We start from the raw sequence: 21,257 nt of genomic DNA on the forward strand, positions 1-21,257 counted from the left end.
TGGAAAGCCCAGTGCTAAGCAGCTGTTCATTTTTATTCTATAGAAACAGTGTACTCAGGAATGGGCTTCCAGTGCTTTAGGGCCACATTGATGCTTCCAAGCTTAGTTGGGGAGATAATACTCTATAGTTTCATTTTCCTTTTTTGCATTTTAGGTACCACTGGAAAATTATCTGGAACAACCATTATATCTGAAACTTCCACCACAGGTAGTTTAACAAGAAGGAAATGCCTCTTATTTAATGTCACATGTCACAGTATCTCTTTTAGGATGGCTATGATAAAATAACACCCCCAAATCCCCTCCAGTATTCCAAATTCCCAGACTTCACTATTCTACTCTTTCCCTCAGAAGCCACAACTTCCATTGTAGGGAGTGGCACTAGTGGAACTGAACTCAAAACTGGTGACAATAAATAGCCCATACTTTGGCCTCATAAGGATTAGTACTCTCAAGCTTTCCTTGAGAGAGTTGTGTTTCATTTAGAGACATTGCAAGTAATTCAAAATAGGATTGCTGTTATTTATTTGTTAATTTATTTGGAAAAACTACCAGTCCTAGAATTGAGCCTGCCTTCATCAAGTCGGATGACAGGATGGGATTTTTCTATTGAGTTACAACTCTCACCAGCATTTGAGCTGGAAACCAGAAAGTTTTCTGTGTGAATGTGCATGAAGTAGAAAAGAGCCTCATGGAAACAGGGAGCATGCATCCATAATTGTGTAGCTAACAATTGGCTTGTCCAACATTTTCTCCTATATCTGAAGTTTCAACACATTTAAACCTTTCTTCCCTCCTCTTTCTATCTCACAGCAGGCATCACTGCAGCAACAGGGAAGCAAGCAGGTGAGCATTAGGAAAATGCATCTAGTTTCTCTTTTGTCAAATTTTCAGTTGTGTTTGTACTTGAAACACTGTCTCTCTATCTCCTTTATTATGAACTGTTGAAAGCAGTAAATACATCAATTTTTCCACCTTCCTTGTGCTCAGAGAAAGAGATTTCTGTTATGGCAAATGCATACAGAAACACAGCATATCCCTTTTAGATTTGGGTCCTCATTTGACTTACTCATTCACTGTGATCACCTCAGTTTCTTTGTGTTTCAGGCATCTCAGTGGTAGCTCCTGCCACAACAGTTGCCCCTGGAAGTTTCAGCACAGGTGAGTCTACCTTGTGGTGGGGAATCCTTTCATGGATGCTTTGCTACAGTAACATGTCTTTCCTTTTGGTGCTTCTATGCAGGAGCTCCACCATTGCATTCCATGCCCCCTGAATCTTTTCCATTTGTGTCTTTCTTCTCCAAGCAGTGACAGCTTCTCCTGAAGCAACAGGAGTGACTGGCGTTACAACTGCAAGTAAGAACTGACAATCCACTACCTCCTTCCCAGTAGGTCACATTGTCTCAATCACATCTACCATTTGTACTTCCTGTGAAGAGCATTTTTGTTGGGGAAAAAACACAATTCCAAATAGGCAAGATTTTACCAATACGTAAACGTCAGACATTCAAATGCTTTTATCTTCCTTTCCTCTGCTTCAGGGAGACTTCACCATGGAGCTAAGGCACTGAGCATCAGTTGTGTGATTAGAGAGAAAGGTCTTTCTTTCCCTCGGTGATATATAAAGGAAATAATAGCCACTAACATTTTTCTCATTAAATATTCTATAGAAATTGTGCGTGCAAAACATAAAGATTAACTCCTGGTCTAGAAACCTCTGAAAGAGCTTGCCGACACATTAACAAAACAGAGTTCCCTGAGCCCATCAAAGGTCGTTTTCTTTTCATTGTGTGTAAAGAATAAAAATATTGATTCCTATCACTCTGAGTTCCAATGTGGTAGCCACTGGCAAAACTTTTACACATGAAAAGTCTAATACTTAAAGCAATAAATAATGATGATTATAGTAATAAGCACATTGATCATTTATGAGTTCCTTACGATATCTACTTTTTTAATTAGAGGTTTACATATCTTATTCCAATTAAGAAATACCTAAGGTCCAATTAAGAAGATAAATTTACAAGTGATGTATCTCTTGGTTTTAACAATTAAACTTATATATTTATGTTTTTCATTACTTTTAAAGTCAGAAGGCCTTCTTTTCTGACTTAATAGAAAGTGTCCAGACATTTTGAATTGAGGTTATCTCATATAATGACATCAGCTTAGCTCATCCCTCTTTCTTAATACTCAATTAATTTTGGTTTTCTTCAAGAGACCACAACTTCCCTAGGAGGAAGTGACACCCCTGGAGCAGAAATAAAATCAGGTAAAGACTTTGAGGTATTTATGTTTATTGTTGTATTTTGATAAATTTCATAGAGGAAATTTTTTAATGAGTTTTTAATTTGGAAATAAATTGAAATTGCAGAAAATTATCACAGATAATGTGGAGAATCCCTTTAGTATGGAGTGTGGTTTTAAATTTCCTTTGAGGCTATAATATTTCAAGGAAACAGAGTTTCTTCTTGGATTTGAATTTGTAAACTCTTGAGCCCAAAGTTCCTAAAGTCTTTCCCTTCGGGAGACTAACCTCAGAGTTCTAGGTTGCTGGAGAGGAGGGTTGCAATAATAGCTCTGGCTTTGAAGTGGTTTTCCCTTTGAAAAGAGCATAGTCTGTAAAACATTAATGTCCTGTTCATAGATGAAAATTTAAGATTTTCTTTCTTCTTTCCTCTTCTTTCCTTCTCCTCTTCTTCTCCTAATCTCTTTCCTTCTTCTCCTAATCTCTTTTCATGTGGAGCCACCACTGGAGCACCAGGAAGTAGGAGAGGTAAACTTGGGGAAAGCCTTTCATGAGACCTCCAACACTGGCATAATAATAATCATTATGATGAAGGCAGGGATATTGCTTACTGCATTAACCTTGGCCTTGTAAAGAAACACAATAAATCTGAAACATGGTTGTCCTTATGTCAGTTATAAGTCCAGGAAGTATTTTTTCTTGCTTCAAAGTCACAAATAGACCTACTGTTGGCCACATGTTTCTAAGGGTCACAAAAGAGTTCCCATGTAGATCTTTCTCTTTTCTTTCCTACCTAGGCACAGCTGGAGTACTCTCTGCTACAACAGTCTCCCCTGGGAGCTCCAACTCAGGTAAAGCACCAGGCTGGGAGGAACCACTGCTTGGAAAGGGCTCCTCAATGAGGTGTCTGCCTGGGTGATCCTACCATGTTTTTTCAGATGCTTCTAATCTTTGCCCTCACTGCTGTTCTTTGTCCCTGTTTTGCAGAGGCCACAACTTCTATAGGAGAAAGTGGAAAAACAGGAGCTGAAATAATCACAGGTGAGCTCTGCTAAGGAACTAAGTTTACTTTGTTATAATTTCCCATGTCTCAATAGAAATATGGCAAAAGTTTTTAAATTTTCTATAGTTGGCATATTAGGCAAAAATTTAGCAGATATTCAATATTTAATATCAATAAATATAGTTCAGATACTTCAACATTTTCCCCTTATATCTTTTGCCTTGGGTCTCAGAACCCTTCATCCGGGCATCATGGGGCCTATTCCCTGATGGTTATATAGGTGACTTTGGCCCAAATCTATCTTTCTGGACCGAAATTCTAAAAATAAAAACTCAGTGGCAGAGGACTTTCTCTGTAAACTTGCTGAGGGAATTATATGTTCTATAGACAATGCATGGATCAACTCTTAAAAATAGAAACTCCAGAGTAATAAATTTTCTGTTTTATTAAAGAAAAGAATTTTTTTTTTCATTAAGAGCCTCTGCCCATATCCTGAGGAGCAATAAACTGACCGACTGACCTCAATCCTTTCTTTTTTCAGGTACTACTGAGGGCATCTCTGGCAGAACTCTGGAGGCTAAAAGTGCCCCCACAGGTCAGGAATTCTGAACGTGGCCCTTTGGGAAATACAGGTTATGGGGCTCTAGAATGTCCAGTGCAGTCTTCATACCTCTAATTCCTTTCTCTCTCAGAGGCCACAACTTTCCCAGGAGGAAGTGGAACCACCCAAGCAGGACCAACCGGAGGGGAGCTTGTCAGACTTAGGCCTGAGGGTCTCATCATGTCTCTAGCTGGTAGCTACAGAGAACAAATAGTGAAGGCATTTGAAGTAGGGGCCTGCATTTTATTCTGGGTCATATGGTGTCCTGTCAACCTGGTCAGTTATTCTGCTTTTGAATTTCATGACCTTGGATAGTCAGCCAGGCTGTGTGCACTATTCTAGCTTATGGAGACATTATTTTTTGTCATAAAAGATATTTTAAAACGTTTCATATATTTTAGCCTTTCAGGACTTCCTATTCCCCTACCGAGGTTGCCTTTCCACTCACATCTTGATACTTTTTTAATCATTTTTCTCTTATACGTACACATGATGTTGATTTCCTCTCTCTCCTCACACTAGAAAGCTTCATGAAGACAACTGATTATTAAAATTCCTCAAGTTGTATCACACAGTCCTGCTTATAAATATAAAACAATGATTTTTTCATCCTGTATGCACCTCTGTCACACCAGGGGGATATATTCCTAGAAGGGAAACAGGTCAGGTTGATTTAAGCCCTATTTTTCTCTTGCCTCACAGTGAAAGGGAATCCCAGCAGCAACACATCCATCCTATGTTGGCCTGGAAAATGAAGTGCTAGGAAGTTGTTCGTTTTCCTTTCTCTATAGAAATCGAGTGTTCACAGGAGAGGGTTTTAGTGCTACATTGATGCTTCCAAGCTTAATTGGAGACAAACTGCTCTATTCCTTTATTTCCTTTCCTTTTTTTTTTTTTTTTTTTTCATTTTAGTTACCACTGGAGAATTGTCTGGAATGACCTTTATATCTGGAAGTCCTAACACAGGTAACTTAACAAGAAATGCCTCTTATTTTAATGTCAGATGTCATGATTTTTTAAAGCCTTCTCTGATAAAGTAATATCCCAATATCTTCTTCCAGTATTCTAAATTCCCAGTCTTTTTCATTTTCCTCTTTCTTCCATCAGAGGCCACCACTTCCACAGAAGAGACTGGTACTTCTGGAACTGGATTCAAAACTGGTGAGAAGAAACATCCCGTGATTTGACGTCATAAATATTAGGTCCCCCAAGCTTTTCTTGAGAGAGTTTGTGTTTGTATTATTTAGGGACACTGCAAGTGATTCAAAATAGATTTGCTGGTGGAGGTATGTTTTTTTTTTGAAAATCCACCAATTCTAAAATGGATCATTACTGCTTCATTTCTGAGGATATGATGCATTTCTCCATTTATGTTACAACTCCTGCTAGCAGTTTAGGTGGAATTCAGAAAGTTTTCAGTGCATGTGTGTGAAACAGAAAAGACCTCTATGGAACCAGGACACATACATTTAACATGTATATTTGAACAAAAATGCTGACTCAGTATTTTCTCCTGCCTGTGTAGCTTCAATACGTTTAAACTATTTTTCCTCCTCTTTCTATCTCACAGCAGGCATCACTGCAGCAACAGGGAAGCAAGCAGCTGAGCATTGGGAAAACGCATCTAGTTTCACTTTTATCACCTTTTCAGTTGTGCTTGTTCTTGGAAACATTGTATCTTCTTTTGTTATGAATTGTTGAAAGCAGGCAGATACACCAAGTTTTCCACCTGCCTCCTGCTCAGAGAAAGAGGATTCTGTTATGGCAATTAAATACAGAAATACAGCTTATCCCTTTTAGATTCAGGTCCTCATTTGACTTACTCATTCACTGTGATCACCTCAGCCTCTTTGTGTTTCAGGTATCTCAGCGGTAGCTCCTGCCACAACAGTTGCCCGTGGAAGTTTCAGCACAGGTGAGTCTACCTTGTGGTGGGGAATCCTTTCACGGGTGCTTGCTACAGTAACTTGTCTTTCCTTTTGGTGCTTCTATGCAGGAGCTCCACCGTTCCATTCCATGCCCCCTGAATCTTTTCCATTTGTGTCCTTCTTCTCCCAGCAGCCACAACTTCTCCTGGAGCAAGTGGAATGACTGGGGTTACAACAACTGCAAGTAAGAACTGACAATCCACTACCTCCTTCCCAGTAGGTCACTTTGCCTTGATCACATCTACCGTTTGTACTTCCTGTGTAGCGCATTTAAAAAAATTTTACAAATAGGCAAGATTTTATCTAATATGTAAAAGTTGGACACTCAAATGCCTTTGTCTTCCTTTCCTCTGCTTCAAGGAGACTTCACCATGGAGCTAAGGCACTGAGCATCAGTTGTGTGATTGGAGAGAAAGGTCTTTCTTTCCCTCAGTGATATATAAAGAAAATAGTAGTTATTAAAATTTTTCTCACTAAATAATCTATAGGAATGGTACATGAAAAAATATAGATCAACTTTGGGTTCTAGAAACCTCTGAAAAAATGCTTTTTGACACATTAAGACAACACAGATTCACCTCACCCCATCGAAGGCCATTTTCTTTTCATTATGTGCAAAGAGTAAAAATACTGATTCCTACACCTCTATAATTCCAGGTTCCAATGTGGTAACCACTGGAAAAGTTCTTACACACGAAAATCTAATACTTAAAGCAATAAATAATGATGATAATAGTAATGAGCATGTCAATCATTTATGAGTTCCACACTATCTGCTTTTTAAATTACGGGTTTACATATCTTATTCCAATGAAAAAATATCTAAGGTTCAATTCATAAAATAAATTTATAAATGATGTATCTTCACATTTTCACAATTAAACTTGTATATTTATAGTTTTCATTACTTCTAAATTCAGAAGGCCTTCTTTTCTGACTTAATAGAAAGTGTCAAGACATTTTGAATTGAGGTTATCTCATGTAATGACGTCAGCTTAGCTCATCCCTCTTTCCTAATAATTAATTTTGGTTTCTTTTCATCTTCTAGAGACCACAACTTCCCTAGGAGGAAGTAGCACCACTGGAGCAGAAATAAAATCAGGTAAAGACTCCGGGGTATTTATATTTATTGTTGTACTTTGATAGATTTCTTAGAGAAAACTTTTTTAATGAGCTTTTAATTTGAAAATAAATTTAAATTACAGATAATGCAGAGAATCTTTTTAATGTGGAGTGTGGGTTTAAATTTCCTTTGAGGCTGTAATATTTCAAGAGAGCAGAGTTTGCTCTTTGATTTGGATTTGTAAACTCTTGAGACCAAAACTTCTAAAGTCTTTCCCTTCTGAGAGACTAACATCAGGGTTCTAGGTCTCTGGAGAGGAGACTTGCAATAATAGCTCTGGTTTTGAAAAGGTTTTCCCTTTGAAAAGGGCATAGTCTGTATAACATTAGTATACTGATTTCTACAGTGTAGAAATCACTAAGATGTCATATTTTAGTTTAGAGATAAAAAGTCAAAATTATCTTTCTTCCTTCTTGTTCTTTCTTCTTTTCTCCTCCTCTTTTTTCTCCTTCTCTCTTATGCTTTTTATTAAGAACCACCACTAAAGCACCAGAAAGTAGGAGAGGTAAACTTGGGGAAAGCCTTTCATGAGACCTCCAACACTGGCATAATAATAATCATTATGATGAAGGCAGGGATATTGCTTACTGCATTAACCTTGGCCTTGTAAAGAAACACAATAAATCTGAAACATGGTTGTCCTTATGTCAGTTATAAGTCCAGGAAGTATTTTTTCTTGCTTCAAAGTCACAAATAGACCTACTGTTGGCCACATGTTTCTAAGGGTCACAAAAGAGTTCCCATGTAGATCTTTCTCTTTTCTTTCCTACCTAGGCACAGCTGGAGTGCTCTCTGCTACAACAGTCTCCCCTGGGAGCTCCAACTCAGGTAAAGCACCAGGCTGGGAGGAACCACTGCTTGGAAAGGGCTCCTCAATGAGGTATCTGCCTGCGTGATCCTACCATACTGTTCTCAGATTCTTCTAATCTTTGCCCTCACTGCTGTTCTTTCCCCCTGTTTTGCAGAGGCCACAACTCCTGTGGGAGAAAGTGGAATAACAAGAGCTGAAATAATCACAGGTGAGTTCTGTTAAGGAACGAAGTGTACTTTGTTATAATTTCCCATGTCTTGCTTGAAATATGACATTTTTTGAATTTTCCATATTTGGCATATTAGGCAAAAATTTAGATGTTCAAAATTTAACATTAATAAATATAGGTCAGACACTTCAACATTTTCTCCTTGTTTCTTGTGCCTTGGCTCTAAAGTCCCTTTATCAGGATATCATAGGGCTCATTCCCTGACAGCTATATGTGTGACTTGGGCTCAAATCTATCTTTCTCTATCTAAACCCTAAAAAATGGAACTTGGTGGTAGAGGACTTTCTCTGTAAACTTGCTGAGGGAATTATAGTTTATATGAATAATATATGGATTGACCCTTAAAATAGAAACAGCAGAGAAATATATTTTCTGTTGTATTGAAGAAAAAAGTTTTTTTTTTCTTTAAGAGCCTATGCTTATATCATAAGGCGCAACAAATTGACCAACTGCCCATGATCCTTTCCTATCTGGGGTACTACTGAGGGCATTTCTGGCAGAACTCTGAAAGATGGAAGTGTCCACACAGGTCAGGCACCTTCAGAACATGGCCCCTTGGCCAGTACAGCTTATGAGACCCCAGAATATCCTGTGCAGTCCCCATACCTCCAATTCCTTTCTCTCTCAGAGGCCACAACTTTCTCAGCAAGTAGCGGGGCCACCCGAGCAGGATTACCCAGAGGTGAGCCCGGCAGGCCCAGACCTGGGGCTCTCATCATCTCTCTGTCGGGGTGGGTACAGGGAACAAATAATATGAAGGCATTTGAAGGAAGGGCTTGCATTTTCTCCTCAGCCATATTGTATCATATCAACCTTGGTTAGTTATTGGACTTGTAAATTTCATGACTTGGATTGTCAGCCAAGCTGTCTGCACTATTCTAGTTTATGGAGACATTATTTTTTTCTAATTAAACATATTAGAAGATATTTCATATATTCCAACCTTCCAGGACTTCCTATTCTCCTTACCCAGCCTTTCCACTCACAGCTTGATACTTTTTATCATTTTTCTCATATACTTACACATGATGTTGATTTCCTCTCTCCCCTCACTAGAAAGCTTCAGGAAGACAACTGATTATTAAAATGCCCCAAGTTGTATCACACAGTCCTACTTATAAATACAAACAATGAATTATATTTCCTGTAGGTACCTCTGTCACACCAGAGGGATATGTTCCTGGAAAGAAAACAGGTCAGGGTGATTTAAAGCCCTATTCCCCCCTTGCCTTAGTAAAAGTGTATCCCAGCAGCAACCTATCCATCGTGTGGGCCTGGAAAATCAAGTGCTAGGAAGGTGATCATTTTCCATTCTCTATAGAAATGCTGTCTACAGGAGAGGGCTTCCAGTGCTTTAGGGCTACGTTGATGGTTCAAGCTTAACTGGAAACAAAATGCTCTATTCCTTTATTTCCTTCCCCCCTACTTTTTTTTTTTTTTTTTGACATTTTAGGTACCACTGGAGAATTGTCTGGAATGACAATTATATCTGGAAGTTTTAACACAGGTAGCTTAACAAGAAGTAAATTCTTATTTAATGTCAGATGTCATATTTCTTTTATGACTTCTATGATACAGTAATATCCTAATTTCTTCTTCCAGTATTCTAAATTCCCAGCCTTTTTCATTCTCCTCTTTCTTCCGTCAGAGGCCACCACTTCCACAGAAGGGACAGGTACTTCTGGAACTGGATTCAAAACTGGTGAGAAGAAGCAACCCATGATCTGGCATCATAATTATAATTATGGCATCATAATTATGAGGTGTCTCAAGCTTTTCTTGAGAGAGTTTGTGTTTATTTTATTTAGGACATTGCAAGTGATTCAAAATAGATTTGCTGGTGGAGATACATTTTTTAAAAATCTACTAATTCTAAAATGGAGCATTACTGTTCCATTTCTGAGGATGGGATGGAATTTCTCCATTTGTGTTACAACTATTGCTAGCAGTTTAGGAGGAATTCAGAAAGTTTTCCGTGTGTGTATGTGAAACAGTAAAGAGTCCCATGGACCCAGGACGCATGCATTTACAAGTGTATATGTGAATAAAAATGCTGACTCAGTATGTTTTTTCTTATGTCTCAAGTTTTAATACATTTAAGCCATTTTTTCCCTCCTCTTTCTCCCTCACAGCAGGCATCACTTCCGCCTCAGGGAAACAAGCAGGTGAGCATTGGGGAAATGCATCTAGTTTTGTTTTATCAAATTTCCAGGTGTGCCTGAAGTTGGGAATATTTTCTATGTGCTTTGGTTTGAATTGTTGAAAGCAGGCAAATACATGTAGTTCACCATTTGCCTCGTGCTCAGAGAGAGATTTCTGTGGTGGCATATAAATAAATATATATATACATACATAGAGCATATTCCTTTTAGATTCGGTTCTTCATTTGACTTACTCATGCACCATGATCACCTCAGTCTCTTTGTGTTTCAGGCACCTCTGGGGTATCTCTTGCCACAACAGTTGCCCCTGGAAGTTTCAGCACAGGTGAGTCCACAGTGTGGTGGGGAATCCTTTCATGGGTACTTGCTATGATAATATGCCTTTCCTTTTGGTGCTTTTATGCAGAATAACTACCTTTCCATTTTAAGTCCCCTAAATCTTTTCAATTTATGTTCTTCCTCTCTCAGTGGCCACAACTTCTTCTGGAGCAAGTGGAATAACAGGGGCTGGCCCCACCTCAGGTAAGCACTGATGAACCACTACCTGCCTCCCAGTGGACCACGTTGCCTGAATTGCATCTACTGTTTGTACTCTCTGTGAAGAACATTTTCTGAAGAAAGATTATCACATAGGCAGGATTTTACCTAATAACTAAAGGCCAGACACTCAACTTTTTAACCTTCTTTTCCTCTGCTTCAAGGAGACTTCACCATGGAGCCAAGGCACTGAGATTCAGTTAGGAGATTGAAGATAAATATTTTTCTTCCTCTCATTGATATTTAAATGAAGTGATTGAGTTATTGACATTTTATTCATTAAATATTCCATGAGATACAAATGATGTGTAGAAAACATACACAGATTAACTCCTGCTTCTAGAAACCTCTGAACAGAGCTTGTTGACACATTGAGGAAACGCATAGTTTTCTTATCCCATCCTAGGCCATTTTCTTTCTCATTATGGGTAAAGAATTGAGATATTGATTCCTATTTCTAATCCCACACTGGAATTATTATACACTGGTAGTCAGTGGCAGAATTTTTTCTCATGAAAAGTCTAATTCTTAAAGCAATAAATAATGATGTTAATAGTAATGAGCATATTGATCATTTTGATTTCCTTGCTATATACATATCACATATGGCCTTTATATACCTTATTACCATTGCAACTACCTAAGGTCCAAAGAAGATCCATGAGTTCAAAATGGACAATTAAACTTGTGTCTTGAAGATAAACACTTTTACATGGAAAAGGGCTTCTTTTCTGACTTAGTGGTAGATGATAAGACATTTTGAATTGTATTTGTCTCACGTAGTCTCATCAGCTTAACTCACCCGTCTTCCTCCATACTCAATTAATTTTGGTTTTCTCTCCATCTTTAAGAGACCACAGCTTCCCTAGGAGGAAGTGGTACCACCGGAGCAGGAATAAAATCAGGTGAAGATTTGGGTATTTTCATTATTTATTGTTATAGTTTGATTCCAAGTTCATGGATTTCTTAGGGAAAACAAGCCTTTTATTTTGAAATATTACATTATGTAAAATACGCAAAGATAAAGCAAAAATCCTTTCATGTGGAATGCAGTTTTTATATCCTTTGGGGGCTATAGTATTTCGGGGAAACCAGCAATACTTTTTGGATTCGGATTTGAAACTACTTGGCCCCAAAGTTCCTAATGGCTTTCCCTTCTCAGGGACTAACCCTTGGGTTCTAGGCCTCTTGAGAGAGCAGATATAATAGCTCTGGCTCTGAAATGGTTCTTCCTGTGAAAGGAGCTTAGTCTGTGTTACATTACAGTACTGATTTTTATTCAGCAGAGAAATCATTAAGATGTCACATTTTAGTTCAAAGAAAAAATTCTAAATCTTTCTTCTTCTTCCTTCTCTGCCTCCTCCTCCTTTTTCTTGTCTTCCTGTTCCTCTGTCTTCCTTTTCTCCTGTTCCTTTCTTCTCCTCCTTCTCTACCTAATCCTCTTTCTTCTTCTTTTTCTCTCTCTTCTTCATCCTTTTTCTCCTCTTCCTTCTCGTCTTTCTCCTCCTCTCCTCTGCTTCCTACTCTTGCTTCTTCTCCCCCGGCTTCTTTTTTTCCTCCTCTGCCTCGTCCTTCTCTTCTTTCTCTTCCTTCTCCTCTTCCTACTCCTCTTATCTTCCTCCTCCTTCTCTTCTCCCTTCTTTTTCTTTTCGTTAGGAGCCACTACTGGAGCACCAGGAAGTAAAACAGGTAAATATGGAAAAAGCCTTTGATATGACCTTTAATCTTGGCAAAGATTGGCAGGTATATTGGCCATGGTGTTAAACTTGGCTTCACAAAGGCAAATGGTAGACATGAAACACGTCTATATTTCTGTCAGTTACAGGTTCAGAAAGTATCTTTTGCTGTTTCAAAGTCACAGATAGACTTGTTACCGCCATTCTTCCAGGGATCACAAAATTGTTCCTGTGTTGATCTTTTTCTTTTTTCCCACCTAGGCACAGCTGCAGGTTCCTCTGGTACAACAGTTGCCCCTGGGAGCTCCAACTCAGGTAAAGCACCAGGCTAGGAGGAACCACTGCTTTGGAAGGGCTCCTCAGTGAGTTGTCTGCCTGGGTGATCCTACCATACTCTTCTCAGATTCTTCAAATCTTTGTCCTCATTGTTATTCCTCTTCTCTCATTTGCAGAAGCTACAACTTCTATAGGAGAAAATGGAAAAACAAGTGGGGAAATAATCACAGGTGAGCTCCGTTAAGGAACTAAGTGTACTTTGTAATAACTTCCCATGTCTCACTTGAAATACAGCAAAATTCTTTGGCTTTTCAACATTTGGCATATTACAAATATTTAGCAGATGTTCAATATTTAACATCAATAGATAGGGTTCCAACACTTCAATGTTCCCTCCTTGTGTCTTGTTCCCTGTGTCAAAGGCCTCTTCATCAGGCTAGCATGGGGCCCATTCCCTTGCAGTTATAGAGGTGACTTGGCCTGAATCTATCTCCCTGTAACTAAATCCTAAAAAAGGATCTCAGTGGTGGAGGACTTTCAGTGTAAACTCGTTGAGGGAATTATATGTTCCACGAGCAATATATGGATAAACTCTTAAAACTAGAAAGCCCAGAGAAATAAATGTACTGGTATATTGAAGAAACAAAGTTATTATCTTTCCTTTAAGAGCCCATGCCCATTTCATGAGAAGCAACAGATTGATCAGCTGACCACCTTTCTTATTTCAGGTACTACTGAGGGCACCTCTGGCAAAGTTCTGGAACCTGGAAGTGCTCACACAGGTCAGGAATTCTGCATATGGCCCCTTCGGCAATATCGGCTTTGGGAAACAAACAGAATGTCCTGTCCAATCTTTATACTTCCAATTCCTTTCTCTCTCAGAGGCCACAACTTTCCCAGGAGGCAGCGGGACCACCCGAGCAGGACCACCAGGAGGTGAGCTTGTCAGGCTGAGGCCTGGGGCTCTCATCAGCTCTCGATCTGGGTGGCTGCAGTGAACAGTCATGAATAGTAATGCAGTGAAAGTCTTTTGAGGGAGGGTCCTGCGTTTTCTCTGTGGCCATAGTTTGTCATATCAACCTGGTCAGTTATTCTGCTTGTGAATTCATGACTTCAGGTGTCTCAGTCAGGCTGTCTTCGATGTCCTGGCTTATGGAAACAATTTTTTTCTGATTGTTTGAGAGTATATTGCATATATTCCAACTTTCCAGGACTTTCAACTCTCCTTACCCAGTTTTCCTTTCCACCCACGGTTTGAGACACTTTCTATCATTTTTCTCTTTTACTTACACATGATATTTGTTTCCTCTCTCCCCTCCTATAAAACTTCATGAAAACAACTGATTATTAAAATGCTCCAAGTTGTATCAAAGAGTCCTGCTTATAAGTATAGAATTGTGCTTTGTTTCTCCTGTAGGCACCTCTGTTACGCCAGGGGGATATGTTCCTGGAAGGGAAACAGGTCAGGGTGATTTAAGCCCTATTCTTCCCTTGCCTCATAGAGAAAGGGAAACCCAGTAGCAACACACACAGCCCAGGTTGGCCTGGAAAATCAAGTGCTTGGAGATTGCTCATTTTCCATTCTCTACAGGGATACAGTGTCCTCAGGAAAGGGCTTCCAGTACTTTAGGGCCACACACGGATGCTTCCAAGCTAACCTGGGGAGATAATGATCTATTACTCCATTTCCCTTTTTTGGCATTTTAGGTACCACTGGAGAATTGTCTGGAACGACCATTATATCTGGAAGTTCTAACACAGGTAGCTTAACAAGAAGGGAATGCCTCTTATTTCATGTCAGATGTCATGATATCTCTTTTAGGGCTGCTATTATAAAAGAATACCCCAATATCCTCTGTGGTATTCCAAATTCCCGGATGTCACTATTCTCCTACTTTTTTTTTTTTTCCCTCAGAGGCCACAACTTCCACAAAAGGGACTGGTACTTCTGGAACTGGCTTCAAAAGTGGTAAGAATCAACAGTCCATGATTTAGGGTCATCAAGATTAGGAATCAAGCTTCTCCTAAGAGTGTTTATATTTTATTTAGGTACATTGCAAGTAATTAAAAATGAATTTGCTATAGAGATAAATTTTTTTGGAAATCTACTAATTCTAGAATTGAGCCTCACTGCTTCAGGTCTGAGAATGGGTTGAGATGTCTCCCCCGGTATTACACCTATCACCAGAATTGGCGCTGGAATTCAGAATGTTTTCCGTGTGTGTGTGTGAGTGTGTGTGTGTGAAATAGAAAAAAAGCCCATGGAACCAGGATGCATGCATGCATATGTGTGTATCTGTATATGGATAAAACTTTGCTTTGCCAATATTTTGTCCTACATCTAGTTTGCAGCACAATTAAAACTTATTTCCCCTACTTTCTATCTCATAGCAGGCATCACTGCAGTGCCAGGGGAGCAAGTTTGTCAGCCTTAGGGAAATGCATCTAGTTTCCCTTTTATTAAATTTCCAGGAGAAGCACCTGAAGTTGCAAACAGTATTTCTCTATTTGCTTTGGTTATGAATTGTCGAATGCAAGCAAATACACTTAGTTCACCCTCTGCCATAACCTCAAAAAGAGAGATTTCAGTTATGGCAAATAAATACATTATATCCCTTTCAGAGTCAGGTCTTCACTTGACTTACTGAGTCATAATGGTCAGTAAGTCAAATGAAGACCTGACTCTAAAAGAGATATAATGTGTTTTCAGGCACCTCTGTGGTGGCACCTGGCACAACAGTTGCCCCTGGAAGTTTCAGCACAGGTGAGTCCACAGTTTCTTTACTGATTCCACAGGAATCGTTTCTTGAGTGCTTGCTACAATAATGTCTTTCCTCTGGTGCTTATATGCAGAAGCACCACCATTCCATCCCTAGGCCCCTGAATCTTTTTCATTTATGTCCCTCCTTTCTCAGTAGCCACAATTTCTCCTGGAGCAAGTAGAACCACTGGGGCTGGACCCGCTGAAGGTAACCACTGATGAACTACTAACTGCTTCCCAGTAGACAAGGTTATCTGAATGACATCTACTGTTTGTGCCTCCTGTGAAGAGCATTTTCTGAACACAGATTACTGGATAGGCAGGATTTTACGTAATAACCAAATGTCAGATCCTCAGACTCTTTTATCTTCCTTTCCTCTGCCTCAAAGAGACTTCAGCATGGAGCTAAGGCACTGAGAATCAGTTGAGTGATTAGAAAGAAATATCTTACTCTCATTGATATCTAAAGGAAGTAATTGAGTTTTTGGAATGGTTGTCATTAAATATTCCATGAGATGTAAATGGTGTGAAGAACATATATAAATTAACTCTTGATTCTAGAACCTCTGAAAAGAGCTTGTTGACATGCTGAGAAAACATGGCTCCCTAACCCCATCGTAGGCCATTTTTTTCTCATTATGGGTAAAGATTGAGATATTGATTCCCATTGTTCTCTAATACCAAGTACATTTTTGGTAGCCACTGGCAAAATTCTTGCACATGAAAAGTATAATATTTAAAGCAATAAATAATGATGATGATAATAGTGAGCGTATCTATCATTTATGCGTTCCTTACTATATACGCTTTTTTATTAAGAATTTTACATATCTTATTCCAATTAAGAAATAACTAAGGTCCAACTAAGAACCATGTGAGTTAAAATGTTTTATCTCCCCATTTTAACAATTAAATGTGTGTATTAAAGGTTTCCATCACTTTTACAGTCAGTAGGTCTTCTTTTCTGACTTAATAGTAGGTGACAAGACATTTTGAATTGGGCCTATCTCATGTAGTGACATCCACTTGCTCATCCCTCTTCCTTAATACTGAATTAATTTTAGTTTTCTTTTCATCTTTAAGAAACCACAACTTCCCTAGGAGGAGGTGGCACCACTGGAGCAGAAATAAAATCAGGTAGACTTTAGGGTATTTATATTTATTGTTGTATTTTGATAGATTTTGTAGAGAAAAACATTTTTAATGATCTTTTAATTTTGAAATAATTTTAAGTTACAGAAAATTTGCATTGATAATGCAAAAATCACCTTAATGTGGAAGTGGTTTTAAATTTCCTTTAAAGCTGTAATATTTTAAGGGGAACAGAGATTCTTCTTGGATTTGGATTTGTAAATATGTGGGCCCAAATTTCCTAAAGGCTTTTTCTTTTTCAGATACTAACCTCAGGGGTCTAGGACTCTGCAGAGGAGGGTTACAATAACAGCTCTGGCTCTGAAATGGTTTTCCCTTTGAAAAGAGCATAGTCTATATAACATTAGTGTACTAGCTTCAAATCAGTGTAGAAATCATTAAGATGCCCATATTTTAGTTTGGAGATAAAAATTCAAAAATATTTTTTCTTCCTTATTTCTCTTTCTTTCCTCCTCCTTCTTCTCCTTCTCTTTTTCTTTTCATTAGGAGCCACCTCCGGAGCACCAGGAAGTAAGACAGGTAAACTTGGGAAAGCCTTTCAAATGACCTTCAACATTGGCAAAAAAAAAAAAAAAAAAAAAAAAAAAAAGGACAAGCATATTAGCCATTGTGTTAACCTCGGCCTTGCCAAGGAACACAATACACATGAAAAATGCCTCTCCTGTCAGTTATAGGACCAGGAAGCATCTTTTCCTGCTCTGAAGTCACAGATGGACATGCTGTCAGCCGCATTCTTTCAAGGGTCATAAAAGGGTCTCTGTGTTGATCTTTCTCTTTTCTTTCCTATCTAGGCACAGCTGGAGTGCCCTCTGTGACAACAGTTGCCCCTGGAACCTCTAACTCAGGTAAAGCACCAGACTGGGAGGAACCAGTACTTGGAAAGGGCTCCCCAGTGAGGTGTCTGCCTGGGTGATCCTACCATGCTTTTCTCAGATTCTTCAAACCTTTGCCCTCACTGCTATTCTTTTTCCCTCTTTTGCAGAGGCCATGACTGCTTTAAGAGAAAGTGGAAAAACAAGGGCTGAAATAACCACAGGTGAGCTCAGTTAAGGAACTAAGTATACATTGCTATGATTTTCCATGTCTTGCTAGAATATGGCAAAATCTGAATTTCCCATATTTGGCATATTAGAAAAACATTTAGCAGATGATCAATATTTAACATCAATAAATATAGTTCAGACACATCAACATTTCCTCCTTATGTCTTGTGCTGTGGGTCTAAGGACCCTTCATCAGGGCATCATGGAGCCCATTCCCTGACAGTTATAGAGGTGATGTGGGCCCAAATCTCTCTATCTGTAACAATACCCTAAATAAGGAACTCCATGGTAGAGGACTTTCTCTATAAACTTGCCAAAGGAACTATATGTTCCATGGGCAGTATATGGATTAACTCTTAAAAACAAAACAAAACAAAACAAGACAAAAACTCTAGAGAAATAAATTTTCTGGTGTGTTTAACAAAAAATGTTTTTTTCTATAGGAGTCTATAGCCGTTTCATTAATGACAACAGATTGACCAACTAATCACAATCCTCTCTTATTTCAGGTATTACTGAGGGCAAAACTCTGGCAGCTGAAAGTACCCACACAGGTCAGGAATTCTGAACATGGCACCCTGGGCAATACAGCTTATGGGGCCCCAGAATGTCCTGTGCAGTCTTCATACATCCAATTCCTTTCTTTCTCAGAGGCCACAACTTTCTCAGGAGGCAGCGGAACCACCCGAGCAGGACCATCAGGAGGTGAGCTTGTTAGGCTGAGGCCTGAGGCTCTCATCATCTCTCTCTCTGGGTGGATACAGGGAACAAATAATGTGAAGGCTTTTGAGGGAGGGGGATTTTCTCTGGGGCCATATTGTGTCCTATATGTGGTCGGTTATTCTGCTTGTGATTCCATGATCTCAGATGGCTCAGCCAGGCTGTCTTCAGTATCTTGACTTATGGAGACATTTTTTTCTGATATGAAGAGGCTTGGGAGTCTATTACACTTATCCCATCCTTCCAGGATGTCCAGCTGTCCTTTACCCAATTTACCTTTCCACCCACAGCTGGACACTTTCTATCCTTTTTCTCATTTAGCTATACATGATGTTGATTTTCTCTCTCCCCTCATGAGAAAACTTTGTGAAGTCAACGATTATTTAAATGCCCCTAGCTGTATCAAAGAGTCCTGCTTAAGGTTAAAACCATGCTGTATTTCTCCTGTAGGCACTTCTGGCACATCAGAAGGATATGTCCCTGGAAGGGAAACAGGTCAGGGTGATTTAAACCCTTGTCTACCTTTGCCTTATAGTAAAAGGGAAACCCAGCAGCAACACATCCATCTCAGTTTGGCCAAGGAAAATGAAGTGCTAGAAGTTGTTCATTTTCCATTCACTGTAGAGACAGAGTATCCTCAGGAAAGGGCTTCCAGTGCTTTAGGGCCACATTGATGCTTCCAAGCATAAATGGGAAGAAAATATTGCTGCATTTACCCCTTTTTCTTTTTAGGAGAATCTTCTGGAACAACCATTATATCTGGGAGTTCTAACACACATAGCTTAACAAGAATAAAGTGCCTCATATTTAACGTCAGATGTAATGATATCTCTTTTAGGGTTGCTGTGATAAAATAACGCCCCAGTATCTCCTCTCAGTATTCCAAATTCACAGACTTCCCTACTCTATTTCTTTCCTCAGAGCCCACAACTTCCATTGAAGAGACTGGTCCTTCCAGAACTGTATTCAAAACTGGTGAGACTAAAAAGTGCATAATTTGGGGTCATCTAGATTAGGTCTTTTAACTTTCCTTGAGGGTGTTTGTGGTTTTTATAGGCACTGCAAGTGATTCAATATAGGTTTGTTACTAGGGAGAAATCTTTTTTGAAAGGCTACTTATTGTAAAATTGAGTCTCCCTCTATTGAGGCTGAGGATGGGAAGGGTTTTCCCATTGTGTTACTATTACCACCAGCATTTGAGCTGGAAGCCAGATAGTTTTCTGTGTGTACATGTGTGAATGTGTGTGAGGTAGGAAAGAGCCCCATGGAACCAGGGTGCATGCATGCATATGTGTGTATGTATCTTACAATTGGCTTTCCCAAAATTTTCTCCAACATCTGAAGTTTCAACACATTTAAATCTTTTTTCTTTCTTCTTACGTACCTCACAGTAGGCATCACTTCGGTCCCAGGGAGGCAAGCAGGTGAGCATCGAGAAAATGCATCTAGTTTCCCTTTTATCAACTTTGTAGTTGTGCTTGAAGTTGGAAACATTTTCTATGTGCTTTGGTTATGAATTTTTGAAAGCAGGCAAATATATATTGTTCACCATCAGTCTCATGCTCAGAGAGAGATGTATGTTGTAGGAAATAAATAAATACATAAATACAGCATATCCCTTTAAGATTTGGGCCTTCCTGGAACTTACTGAATCACTATGGTCCCCTCAATCCCTTTGTGTTTCAGGCACCTCTGTGGTGGCGCCTGGCACAACAGTTGCCCCTGGAAGTTTCAGCACAGGTGAGTCCACTGTGTGATGGGGAATCCCTTCATGGGTGCTTGCCATAATGTCTTTGAGTGTTTCAATGCAGAAGCATCACCATTCCATTCCATGCCCTCTGAATCTTTTCTATTCATGTCCTTCCTCTGCCAGCAGCCACACCTTCTCCTGGAGCAAGTGGAATGACTGGGGTTAGAACCACTTCGAGTAAGCACGGACAATCCACTACCTCCTTCTCAGTAGACATTGCCTCAATCACATGCAGTATTTGTACTTTGTGTAAAGAGTCTTTTCTGAACATGGATTACCAGATAGTCAGGATATTACCTAAATGACTAAAGGCCCGACACTCAAATTCCTTTATTTTTCTTTCTTCTGTTCCAAGGAGACTTCACCATGAAGCTAAGGCACTGAGAATCAGTTGTGTGATTGGAGAGACATGTTTTTATTTCTCTCATTGATATCTAGAGGAAATAATTGAGTTATGGAAAGTTTTGTCATTAAATTTTCTGTGAGACAGAAATGGTGCACGGAAAACATATGTAGGTTAAATCTTGGTTCTAGAAACCACTGAAAAGAGCTTCTTGGCACTTTGAGAAAACACATAGTTCCCACACCTTCATTATATGACATGTTCATTCTTATTATGGGTAAAGAATTCAGATTTTGATTCCTATCACTTTCTAATTCCAACTTTCAATGTGGCAGCCATTGGCAAACTTCTTGCACGTGAAAAATCTAATATTTAAAGCAATAAATAGTGATGATAATAGTAATAAGCATATCAATCATTTATGAGTTCTGACCGTATACCTTTTGAAATTGAGTTTAAATAACTTATTCCAATTAAGAAACACTTACATTTCAATTAAGAACAATATGATTTGAAAATGTTTTACCTCACCATTTAACAATTATACTTGGATATTGAAGGTTTCCATCACGTTTACAGTCAGAAAGATTTCTCTTGTGACTTAATAGTAGGTGACAAGATATTTTGATTTAGGCTTATTGCATGTCTTGACATCCACTTAGCTCATCCCTCTTCCTTAATACTCAATTAATTTTGGTTTTCTTTCCATCTTTAAGAGACTACAACTTCCCTAGGTGGAATTGGCACCACTAGAACTGAAATAAAATCAGGTAAATATGTTGTAGTATTCATTATTTATTGTTGTATTTTGATAGATTTCTTAGAGGAAACATTTTTTAACAATGAGTTTTTAAGTTACAGAAAATTTGCATTGATGATGCAAAGAATAACTTT

General features: G+C 38.9%; 1 protein-coding gene across 1 annotated transcript in view; it reads left to right on the plus strand.

Annotated features, from left to right (window-relative positions):
* The window catches only part of MUC19 (mucin 19, oligomeric), a 189,176-nt gene that overhangs the window by 135,012 nt on the left and 32,907 nt on the right, over positions 1-21,257 (plus strand). The window contains 42 exon segments of the mRNA XM_050749984.1: positions 155-208; positions 814-846; positions 1,108-1,161; positions 1,306-1,356; positions 2,219-2,272; positions 2,747-2,776; positions 3,046-3,099; positions 3,236-3,289; positions 4,960-5,013; positions 5,714-5,767; positions 5,911-5,964; positions 6,829-6,878; positions 7,369-7,408; positions 7,684-7,731; positions 7,869-7,922; positions 8,572-8,625; positions 9,397-9,450; positions 9,592-9,645; positions 10,076-10,108; positions 10,377-10,430; positions 10,574-10,627; positions 11,494-11,547; positions 12,586-12,633; positions 12,771-12,824; positions 13,323-13,376; positions 13,477-13,530; positions 14,302-14,355; positions 14,510-14,563; positions 15,305-15,358; positions 15,513-15,563; positions 16,439-16,492; positions 16,994-17,026; positions 17,299-17,352; positions 17,490-17,543; positions 18,060-18,104; positions 18,202-18,255; positions 18,721-18,765; positions 19,192-19,245; positions 19,662-19,694; positions 19,957-20,010; positions 20,144-20,197; positions 21,080-21,133. Coding sequence (XP_050605941.1) covers positions 155-208; positions 814-846; positions 1,108-1,161; positions 1,306-1,356; positions 2,219-2,272; positions 2,747-2,776; positions 3,046-3,099; positions 3,236-3,289; positions 4,960-5,013; positions 5,714-5,767; positions 5,911-5,964; positions 6,829-6,878; positions 7,369-7,408; positions 7,684-7,731; positions 7,869-7,922; positions 8,572-8,625; positions 9,397-9,450; positions 9,592-9,645; positions 10,076-10,108; positions 10,377-10,430; positions 10,574-10,627; positions 11,494-11,547; positions 12,586-12,633; positions 12,771-12,824; positions 13,323-13,376; positions 13,477-13,530; positions 14,302-14,355; positions 14,510-14,563; positions 15,305-15,358; positions 15,513-15,563; positions 16,439-16,492; positions 16,994-17,026; positions 17,299-17,352; positions 17,490-17,543; positions 18,060-18,104; positions 18,202-18,255; positions 18,721-18,765; positions 19,192-19,245; positions 19,662-19,694; positions 19,957-20,010; positions 20,144-20,197; positions 21,080-21,133 — 2,106 coding nt within the window.

This window comes from Macaca thibetana, chromosome 11 (assembly GCF_024542745.1).
Source record: "Macaca thibetana thibetana isolate TM-01 chromosome 11, ASM2454274v1, whole genome shotgun sequence".
Lineage (NCBI taxonomy): Eukaryota > Metazoa > Chordata > Mammalia > Primates > Cercopithecidae > Macaca > Macaca thibetana.